Below are 10,333 nucleotides of genomic sequence, written 5' to 3' on the forward strand. Positions count from 1 at the left end.
TACAATGGGTCCCTCTTCTTCCCCTTTTTCAGGGGCCTCTGGGGCTGGACTGGTCCTGGGACCTGGCTTTACCCTTCCCCCATCAGTCCTGGCCCCTGTTCTTCTGTCCCTTCCCCCCAGCAAGAGAATGCATATGTATCACCGCTTTCTCTCCAGCCCCTCTGCAAGTGGGTTGCAGGCACCCCATCACCATGGCAACGAAGCTGGGCCACTTCCTGTGGGCCTGGGCCTCAGCAGGAGTTGGGAAAGCAGATCACCCATGTCACACATGTGCACGGTCCTGTGGCCATGCACGCCATGTGTGGGTCTAGGCACGTGTGTGCACATGGGGGTGGAATTGTGTGTGTATTGTTGCGTGGGAGTGAATTGTGGGTTTGTCTTCATGCCTGTGGGCCCGGGGAGTGTGTACCTTTGTGAGCATGCAGCCATGGGCACAGGCACACCTGTGTGTGCACATGGTCAGGGCTGGCTCCGGCGCAGGCCTGTGGCTTCCATGTGCACAGGGCCGGGGTCGTCTGGAGGAAGTCATGGTTGCCCCGTGCAGGCTTTAGAGACCCAGGTACCAGTTCAAGTCAGCTCGGTGCCTGACTTGCTGTGTGACCTGAAGCCTAGCTGCTTCCCCTCTCTGGGCCTCATTTTCCCTTCTTGACACAGATTTTAGCCTCTGTCTGAGGACTGTCCAGAGGGTCCGTGGCCTACGGGGGCTGGGCTTCTAGCAAAGTGCCTGTACGCTGCCTCCCAAGAAGGGCTTTCTAGTCTGTGGCCACGAGAGCTTTTGCACCCACTGCCCCACCTCTGGGCTCAGCCTTGTTCCCTGAGGCCACCTTGTTCCCTGAGGCCACTGTCTCTTGGGCTCAGGTTAACAGAGGCTCCTAGCCAGGCCTGCTGGGTAGGAGGGAGCTATCCCAGCCCAAAGCTTTTCCAGGCTCAAGGAAAGCAGGGAGGAGGCCATTGTGGCTGGCCCAGCTGAGCCCTAGCAGCCTTCAGGTCATGCCCAGCACATGGGCTCCTGCCTTGTCTGCCTCAGCCTCAGCCAATCACCGGCTCCTGCCTGAGCCTGGAGTCTTCATGGGGCACAGAGAGTGCTCCCAAGGCAGACCCAGAGAGGGGCAGCAGTTAATCTGGGTGCACACAGCCACGTGGGGCCACGTCTATGCTCCCATCAAGCATTTTTTGAGCACCTCTTATATGTAGTCTTCTTGAATCTTCCCAGGGGCCCTGGGAGTAGCCCCATTGTGCAGAGCAGGAAACTGAGGCACGGAGAGGGCAAGCGACTTGCTCAGGTCACACAGTTCGGACACTCACTCAGGCTTCAGGAGTCTTGCCAGGGTCAAGGGTGCATGGCAGAGCTTTCCAGCCAGGAGCCGCCTTGCTGACTTGGCCCTGTCTCAGTGGCTGCCCCAGAGCTGGGTTAAACCAGACCTGGCTCTGCCTGGGCCAGGGGCTGCCGACTCGGCATCCCTCTCCCCTCCCGTGTTGGACAGGCACAGAACTGTGCTTAGCGCTGTGGCCTGGCGGGTGGCAGGCCTGGCGATGACGGCTCCTCTCTGGCCCTTCCCTGCAGGTGCCTACTGCCTCTCAGTGTCCGACTTCGACAACGCCAAGGGCCTCAACGTGAAGCACTACAAGATCCGCAAGCTGGACAGCGGCGGCTTCTACATCACCTCTCGCACCCAGTTCAACAGCCTGCAGCAGCTCGTCGCCTACTACTCCAGTGAGTGCCACCCCCCAGCCGGGGCGCAGGCCTCCGGGCGTGGGGAGCTGGGCCAGGGGAGAGCCTGGCCGGGGCTCGGCCCTCAGGGCCTCAGCTGCAGACCCTGAGGAGGGGGCTTTGGGGCCAACAAGGGCTGGGGCTTCTGTTATGCTGAGGATATGTGGCTCCTGCCTTCCTCCCCGCTTCTTTCTCCTGCCCCTTCTTCCTTCCCCTCCTCCCTCCCCATCTTTTCCCTCTTCTTTCCTCCCTGTGCTCTCTTCCGTATTTCCTCTCCCCCTCTCCTCCTCTCCCCCCACTGCTCCTCCCTCCCTTTTCTCCTCCTCTCTGCAGCTGGCTGGTGAGAGGGGGCTGCCTGGAGGAGTGAGCAGGGAAGGGAGGGGCACAGGCGGTGTCGTTTGTCTCTGCAGCCGTAGCACCGGTCTGAACTGGTTACTGGAAGAGGAGGAGGGGGCTGCCACATGGATTGCTGCTGGGAGAGGGGGGCGCAGGGGGAGCGAGGGCTCGTGTGCTTCACATGCACAGCCCCTGTGTATACAGAGCGGCTGTTGCATCTGGATGTTGAGGTGTCGGGTGGACTGAAGAGTCCCGGCCTGTGGGAGTCTGTGTGCTGGTGGTTGTGCAGCGCTGGCCTCTGTGCAGGTGTGGCCTTTTCTGAGCGTGCCTGCTACTTCCCGCCCCACACCTCCTCCCCCTCCTCCTCCTCTGTCAACCCGCCTCCTGACTCCTCTAGGATCTGCCACTTCTGTCAGTCCCTCGGTCACCACTACTGTTCATTCTGAATCCTGTTCCCCCAGATCAAAACCCTCCAGGGGTGCTCTTGCAATCTTAGGATAAGGACCCCAGTGTGGCCTCTGAGGCCTTGAGTAGTCTAAGCCTGGGGCTGCCCTTCCTCCATTCACTTTCCCGCATCCCCCCAGCCTCCTTTCCAGCAGCTGTGCCTCCCTAAGGGCCTTTACACAGGCGTGAGCACTGTGCCTTCTGCTTAGAGTGCTCTTCCCTGGTTAACCACTCACCCTCCTGCCCACTCAAGCCCAAGTACCACTTCCTCTGGGAAGTCTTCCCGGACTCTCTCCACCCCACCTGCTGCGGCATGCACATCACACATGTGGTCCTGGGAGTTGATTAAGGAAGTTGGGCTCCCCCTGGACTGTGAGCTCCCAGAGGCCAAGGTTCCACTGGACTTGTCCTCCAGTGAGTCCCTGGTATCCACCTCGCTGGCCACGCCTTAAAGTGTGATGAATGTGTGGACGGATGACTCAGGGAGCAGATGCATGGGGCAGTGTGAGCCTGTGTGGGGTGAGGGTGTGTACACACAGGTGTGGATGCTTGGCCTCAAGGGCATCCTGTGTGTCCCCGAAGCCTGTGTGCATGCAGCGTGTAGGTCTGTACACATGGTGGGACAGGGAGGCCCCAGGGCGGACGCCAGGCCTGAACTCCACTTCCCTGTCTCCATCTTCAGAACATGCCGATGGCCTGTGCCACCGACTCACCACTGTGTGCCCCACGTCCAAGCCACAGACTCAGGGCCTGGCCAAGGACGCGTGGGAGATCCCCCGCGAGTCACTGCGGCTGGAGGTCAAGCTGGGCCAGGGCTGCTTTGGAGAGGTGTGGATGGGTGAGTCCTTGCCCCTACCCTCCAAGGAGAACACAGTCCCCTTGGGGGCCTTTGGTGTCCCCACCTGAGAACCAGGCCGATGTCCATGTGTCTGGCAGCTCAAGATCCTCTTATCCCCATTCCCTTTACCTCCCAGAGTCTCACTTGCCTCTGTTGAACCGTGGGCCCTATTTTAATACGAAGCTCCCCCCCGTGGTGGCTGGCACCAAGATGGGAAGTAGCCTCTTCGTGCCTCTGCAGAGGGGCTGGGCATTGGGCCAGGTGGCTGCACTCTGAGCCTCAATCTTCCCACCTGTAAATCGGGGCTGCTGGTAGTAGGACCCACCGTGGGGCTGTGTGAGCGTGCACCCACAGGTTAGCTCTGAGCCCTGGGAAGAGAAGCCTCGGTGCACGGAGGGAGTGCTGGGGAGCACAGGCCTGGAGGTTCTGGGCCTGTTAGTCTCCCATCTCACCCTGGAGAAACCGCAAAGCCGTCCTTGAAAACAAACACTCTGCGGCCCTGACAAGACTCAGGTCCCCTTCCACGGCCTGGTTTCTGCTGACACAGAGGGATCGTGGAAGTTGGGGTGAGGTAGGCGTGACCACTGTAAGCCTGTGGCTTCAGCGGAGGGACACAGTGGCCGGCCTTCAGGGTGTTCCTCTGAGCCACTGTCTTCACTTGGCATTGCTGTCTTCACTTTTCTCCCTTCAGCGGAAGAGATGATGGAGAGGAGCAGAGGAGGTTCCTGGGTGGGAGGCACTGCAGGGACAAAGGCCTGGAGGCTGGAGCTCAGGCCAAGGCCGGAAAAGAGAGGTGCTGGCTTTGAGCTAGAGAGAGGGCAGAGGATAAGAAGCCAGCTCCGACGCACATATGCAAAATGAGGATGTGAGCAAACGCTGGATAAGTCCATGCAGCAGCTGTTCCGGTGGCTGCAGGACTCCTACCTGGGTTGGCTGTGCATTAATCAATGGGGGAGGTTCTTACTTCTTCCCGGTTGCTCCCAGCCCCAGCCCCAGCCCCATTCATTTGCTGGCACCTGAGGCACCTTCTTTGTGCTGCTGAGAAGGAACAGGATCACCCGGGAAAGAGTAGTTGCTTGGAACTGTGGTCTCCCATCTCAGGTGAATGTGCTGCTTTTGGGGACAGTCCTAATAACCATAGTCCTAACAACAGCTACTATTTCTGGAGCATGTACCAGAGACTCATTTAGTCTCTGGAATAGTCCTGGGAGGAGCATCTGTTCTTGTGCCCATTTTACAGGTAGGAGCGCTGAGGCTCAGAATGGCCAGGGAGGCCAGCGCTGAAATTGGGAACTGGGCAGACCCTGGGTCCCTATGGGTGGGAATGGGGGGCCTCCACTGAGGCAGCCTGCATCCCTCCCCACACAGGGACCTGGAACGGCACCACCAGGGTGGCCATCAAAACCCTGAAGCCAGGCACGATGTCTCCCGAGGCCTTCCTGCAGGAGGCCCAGGTCATGAAGAAACTGAGGCACGAGAAGCTGGTGCAGCTGTACGCCGTGGTGTCTGAGGAGCCCATCTACATCGTCACGGAGTACATGAGCAAGGGTGAGGCCGGTGACTGGCACCGAGATAACCTAACCCTGGCTAGGTTATCTCTGGGTGCTCACCAAACAGCAGCAGGTGGGGAGTGCTTTACTGCCCCCCAGATCGAGAGTGTACCTCTTTAAAGGTAGACTGGAATAGAACACGACTTCTCACGTTGATGCAAAGTTAAAACAAAGATGGCCTTTCTCGTTTCATTTTGTTTTTAACGATCTCCCACAATGCATCTTGTCTACCTCAGTTGGCTGATTTTCTAAAGTCATTTGCCATTTTGGGGCAGAAAGAGATCTTCCCCCAACCCCCATCCAAACTGAGCCACATTAAGTCCCTGGCTTTATCTTTACTGAATTTTAAAATTAATGAATTGGTTTTTTTTTAATTCTACTTTTTAGAGGCATAATTTATATATTATAAAGTTTACCCATTACATATTATAAAATACATCCAGTTCAGTGAGTTCTAACAGACGGAAGCGCTCTGTATTCCTTACCGCAATCTGGATAGAGAGGATCGGTGTCACTCCACACAGTTCCCTTGCCCCCTCCGCAGCCCCAAACTCGGGCAACCACACGCTTTCTGTTATCCTGGGGTTGTTTCTTTTAGGACGTCATTTATGTAATCTTTTACATCCGAGGGTCTTCCTGATTGTGTGTTATCCATACTTCGTTCCTTTTTTGCTGCTGAGTAGGACTCCATCAATGGGTGGACCATAGTTTCTGTTCACCTGGAGGTGAACATTGGGTTGTTTCTCATCCTGCTTGCCTTTGAATGACTAACGCTGAGTGAGACTTTATTCAGAGATGGGTTTCCATAAAGTCTGCAATGCTGGTTAACGTGTGGCCAGCCCTTCCCATTCGGACAGGACCTGGGAGTCACAGCTTCCTGGCTCAGGGAGGGCGGGGCCGGGGCTAGCGCTGCCTTCTCTCTGCCCAGGGAGTTTGCTGGACTTTCTCAAGGGGGAGACGGGCAAGTATCTGCGGCTGCCTCAGCTGGTGGACATGGCTGCTCAGGTGAGTCAGCCCCTCGTGCACCCTTGGCTTCGTACACTCAGGCCCACCTGGCTCAGCCAGCTCTGGCCTCTTGCGTGCCGCCTCCGGGAAGCTTGCTTTGGTGGCCTTCACACGCGCTGATCTCGCCCGTGCATTACTGGGAGCACCTACAGTGCTGCCGGCGGGGGTTCTGGCCGAGGAAAGAGCCCTTACCGCGCAGCACGAGTCCCTGACTTGCTGTGGGACTTCAGGCCTCGGCTTTCTTCTCTGTAAAGGTGATTCACCCACTTAACAAACACGTATTCACAAACATGTACTTGTTTGCTCAACAACCATTTTTTCACTTAATCCTTATCACAACCAGGGGAGGCAGGGATGGCTATGACTCCATTTGATGGGTAAGGAAACTGAGGCTCAGAAAGGGGACTTGGGACTGCAGGCAGGACCTGACACTCCTCTGTGTCTCTGGGGCATCTGGGGCCTCTTTTATGGTCACCCACTTTCCTGGGTGCCTCTCTCTTGTGCCTCCCCTTTGCCCTTTGCCCTTTGTCCCGCGTTCCCTCCTTCTGAGCGCTGGTCCTGCTTTTTGTGCAACAGCATTTACTATAACCTACGTCACTTGCCTGAAGATCGGGAGGGGCAGGGTGCTTGGTTGGCTCTCTATCCTCGGGATGACCCCAGCCCTGGGCACATGCCTGTGACCTGGGAAGGGCTTGGGGTGGCCCCTGAGCCAGGCTCCTGGGTTTTGCCTGCAGATCGCCTCAGGCATGGCGTACGTGGAGCGGATGAACTATGTCCACCGGGATCTCCGTGCTGCCAACATCCTGGTTGGAGAGAATCTGGTGTGCAAAGTGGCTGACTTCGGCCTGGCGCGGCTCATCGAAGACAACGAGTACACAGCCCGGCAAGGTGGGCGGGGTCTGGGCGGGTACCATGTGCCTTGGGAAGTCCTGTCCCTTCTCTGAGCCTCAGTTTCCTCCTCTGTCATGTGGGGATGGGAATGGTGCCCATGTGACCTTTTGCTCCTGCAGGTGCCAAGTTCCCCATTAAGTGGACGGCTCCAGAAGCTGCCCTCTATGGCCGGTTCACCATCAAGTCAGACGTGTGGTCCTTTGGGATCCTGCTGACAGAGCTCACGACAAAGGGCCGGGTACCCTACCCTGGTAAGAGGGCTCCCACAGCCCATCTGTAGTCCCTGAACCCCTCTGCCCTGGTGACCTTGGACAAGCCAGACCCCCTCCCAGGCCTCAGTTTCCCCATCTGTATAAGAAGCTGAACATCTGATCTTAGGCTCTCTCTCTGGTCAGGGCTTCCAGCCTTGGGGAGGGGCTTATGCTTACACCCACCCTGTTCTGGCGGGAAGCCCTCTCTGATATCCCCATCAGTTCCCCCCCACCCCCCGCTCCTCCCCAGAGCCAGCCTCCTCACTCCTCCCTCTGCCCACAGGGATGGTAAACCGGGAGGTGCTGGACCAGGTGGAGCGAGGCTACCGGATGCCCTGCCCACCCGAGTGTCCCGAGTCCCTGCACGACCTCATGTGCCAGTGCTGGCGGAAGGAGCCCGAGGAACGGCCCACATTCGAGTACCTGCAGGCCTTCCTGGAGGACTATTTCACGTCCACTGAGCCCCAGTACCAGCCTGGAGAGAACCTATAGGGGGCAGGCTACAGGGCCAGACTGGCTGCTCGGCTTGGATCGGGCTGGGTGGCCCCCGTGTGGGGTCCTGCCTCGCTCTTCCTGCCCGCTGTTGCTCCTCTGTGGGGCTGAGTTGTCAGGGACTAGGCCTCTCCCTCTTTTGTGGATGGAAGGGCTTGGGGCCTGGAGCAGCCCTGAGGGCGGTCCAGCGCTGGCACAGTGACTGTGGCCCGGCTCCTGCTCCCGCCACGCACCTCCTCCTTGTACGCCTCCTGGAGCTCCGTGAGCTGCGGCAGGAGGACTGGGAAAAAGGGCTGGAGCTGAGGGCTCCCTTTCCCAGCCTCAGCCTCCTCTACACGTTGGCTCTTCCCCTCTTCCACGCCATCCAGGGCTGTCTCCAGAGCTGGCCAAAGAGCCTTTCCAAAGAAAAGGGATCGGCCCCTGGCCGTCGGCCTGCCTGGTACCCTGCCCCTGGCCGTCCATTTCTGAAACACCTGTTCGTGGAGGCCGCTGGGTCCAGACCCCTCTGCCATGGCTCCCGGGCAGGGCAGCCTGAAGCCTAGACTGACTTGATCATGGTGGGTGGGGTGGGCTCCCCTCAAACCCTGCCCTTCTTAGACCCGAGGGTCCCTTAGAGATCATCCGTTCCTTGTCCCTTGTTACCCACGGGGCCACAGTCCAGAGAGAGGTTGTGACTTACCCCCGTCCACAGAGCAGTTCAGAGTTGAGGTGGGATCAGAACCCGGTGCTTCCTCCGTCTTCCTCAGGAACCAACAAGACTGTCCTCAGCGGCATCATGGACAGACTGTGGCAGCCCAAGGGACAAGGGGCCTGAGGGTGGGTTAGAATAGCAGAGTTCTGCTGTCATTTCCCGCTCAGCGGGGCCGTTGTCGGGGGAGAGAGTGGAGGAGGTGGGTGTGGGGCTGAGCTGGGAATGAGGGGTGGAGGTGCAGGTGTAGGGAGGCAGACTTCAATCAGAATGTGGGTGGGTTTGGACCTGCAGGCTTAGCCAGCCATGGAAGGGAGTGAGCTCCCAGGCTCTGGGGGCAATCAAGCAGAAATCGAAGATCCAAGTGGTTGGGAAACTTGCCCTGGCCTTAGGAGGGAGCCCCAGGTGGTCTGCCCAGTTTGCCCTGCGTCATTTCCATGCCTGGCCCCTGCTCTCCTCCCCAAGTTGGCGCCCTAAACTCATGAGTAGGGAAAGGAGTGCCTAGGCTGGGGTGCGGGAGGATGAGGGTTCCACTGTCATGTATCAGGACTGGCTGTGAGACCCTGGGTGGACCTGACTTCTTCTGTGGGCTGCAGCGCCTGCCTCCTTATGTGGCCACGGCCTCTGCAATGGCTCCCCTCCTGCCCTGTCCAGACCCTGTGACCTGGCGTCACACAGTGAGCGCAGCCCGGGCGTCAGGAGACTGTTTTGGCCCTCGCTCTGTTGTTCAGTCTTAGGGTATGTGGTGGCTTCTCCCTGGGCCCCAGTGTGCTCCTCCGAAAAGGGGAAGCTGACAGTTTGTGGGCATCTTGGTAAGGGCCTCTGTGTGTGTGTATGTGTGTGTGTGCACGTGTGTGTTCCTCCATGTGTGTCCATATTTAACATGTAAAAATGCCCCTTACTCTGTCGCCCAGACACATTGTACATTTCACCCACAGCCCCCCCCTCATAGCAATAACATTCCTGCTGCCAGGGATTCTTGAGCCAGCCAGGCCCTGCCCGTGGGGAAGGAGGCCAAGAGGTGCCTGCCTATGAAATTTCAACTTTTCCTTTCATACATGTTTATTACCCAAGTCTTCTGTCTGTCCCAGTCCCAAATCTGGACTCGCGTACACGAGCGTGCTCTCAAGTCCCCTTCTAACTGCCCAAGGCCCTTTGTATAAGGCGTCCTAATACTGTCCTTTTTTAAAACAAACAAACAGTGTTTTGTAGATTTCAGATGACTATGCAGAGGCCTAGGGGACCCCCGGTTCTGGGCAGGGCCTGGGGGTCCCACATTCCATGGCCCAGGTTCGGGGGGTGGGGGACTCCAGAATTGGTTGTAAATACTTTGTATATTGTCTGATTAAACACAAACAGACCTCAGAGTTCAGCTGGTGGTTTATTGAGCCTCTACTGTGTGCCGGAGGGTGACGGGGTGGGAGGTGAGGCCAGACTGCCGTCAGAGGGGCCTTGGTGTGGGCGCTGGGCCTGGGCGTGACATGATCAGATTGGAGTCAACAGTTACCATGGCCTGTGACCATGAATGCACACCTGGACCCGCATTTGGGGAGTGAGCAGAAGCCTGGCTTGTGTCTGAGATGCACAGATGAACCCCAAGACGCCCACAATGTCCGCAGTTCAGAACTCTGAGGCCCGGGTGGCTGGTGGTGGCCGACACTCCGGGGCGGCTGGGGCTGTCAGGCCTGCGTGGAGCTGTGGATGTGCTCATGGGGAGGTGGCTGTGCGGGTGCTATTTGCGTTTCCGGGAGTGCGGGGCTGGGTGGGAGGTGGGGCTGCATCGAAGTCCTGGGCACTTGAGAAAAATTCCAGACTCTTCCTCTCCTCCCTTCTCTCCCGCCACCAACGGACACAACCTGGGAAGTTCATTTGCAACCGTCTATACGAAGAAATTTATTTTACATCAGATCACGCACACATCCACGAGTCACCTCTGGTGGTAATAACACTTCAATTAAATGGGGATATTACTTTGTTCAGTATCATTTTCACAAGCTGGAGAGATCCCAGGGGTGTGCTCATGACTTGGGAGCATGAATAGGAAGGAATTCCCGAGGAGCGTGGCTGTGAGAAATTCCCGAGGAGCGTGGCTGTGAGTTGGTGGCCCGGGTCTTCTGTTTGTTCCTG

The 10,333-nt window shown here is 57.9% G+C and overlaps 1 protein-coding gene across 2 annotated transcripts in view; it reads left to right on the forward strand.

Annotated features, from left to right (window-relative positions):
• Positions 1–9,800, forward strand: part of SRC (SRC proto-oncogene, non-receptor tyrosine kinase) — a 52,879-nt gene extending 43,079 nt beyond the window's left edge. For both annotated transcript variants that reach the window (XM_079784789.1, XM_079784790.1), the window contains 7 exons: positions 1,565–1,714; positions 3,174–3,329; positions 4,698–4,877; positions 5,808–5,884; positions 6,619–6,772; positions 6,895–7,026; positions 7,310–9,800. In XM_079784789.1, the coding sequence (XP_079640915.1) occupies positions 1,565–1,714; positions 3,174–3,329; positions 4,698–4,877; positions 5,808–5,884; positions 6,619–6,772; positions 6,895–7,026; positions 7,310–7,518 (1,058 nt within the window). In that variant the 3' untranslated portion in view covers positions 7,519–9,800. The remainder of the gene's footprint in view (positions 1–1,564; positions 1,715–3,173; positions 3,330–4,697; positions 4,878–5,807; positions 5,885–6,618; positions 6,773–6,894; positions 7,027–7,309) is intronic.
• The last annotated feature ends 533 nt before the right edge of the window (positions 9,801–10,333 follow it).

Source organism: Cnephaeus nilssonii (assembly GCF_951640355.1).
Source record: "Cnephaeus nilssonii genome assembly, chromosome: 11".
NCBI lineage: Eukaryota > Metazoa > Chordata > Mammalia > Chiroptera > Vespertilionidae > Cnephaeus > Cnephaeus nilssonii.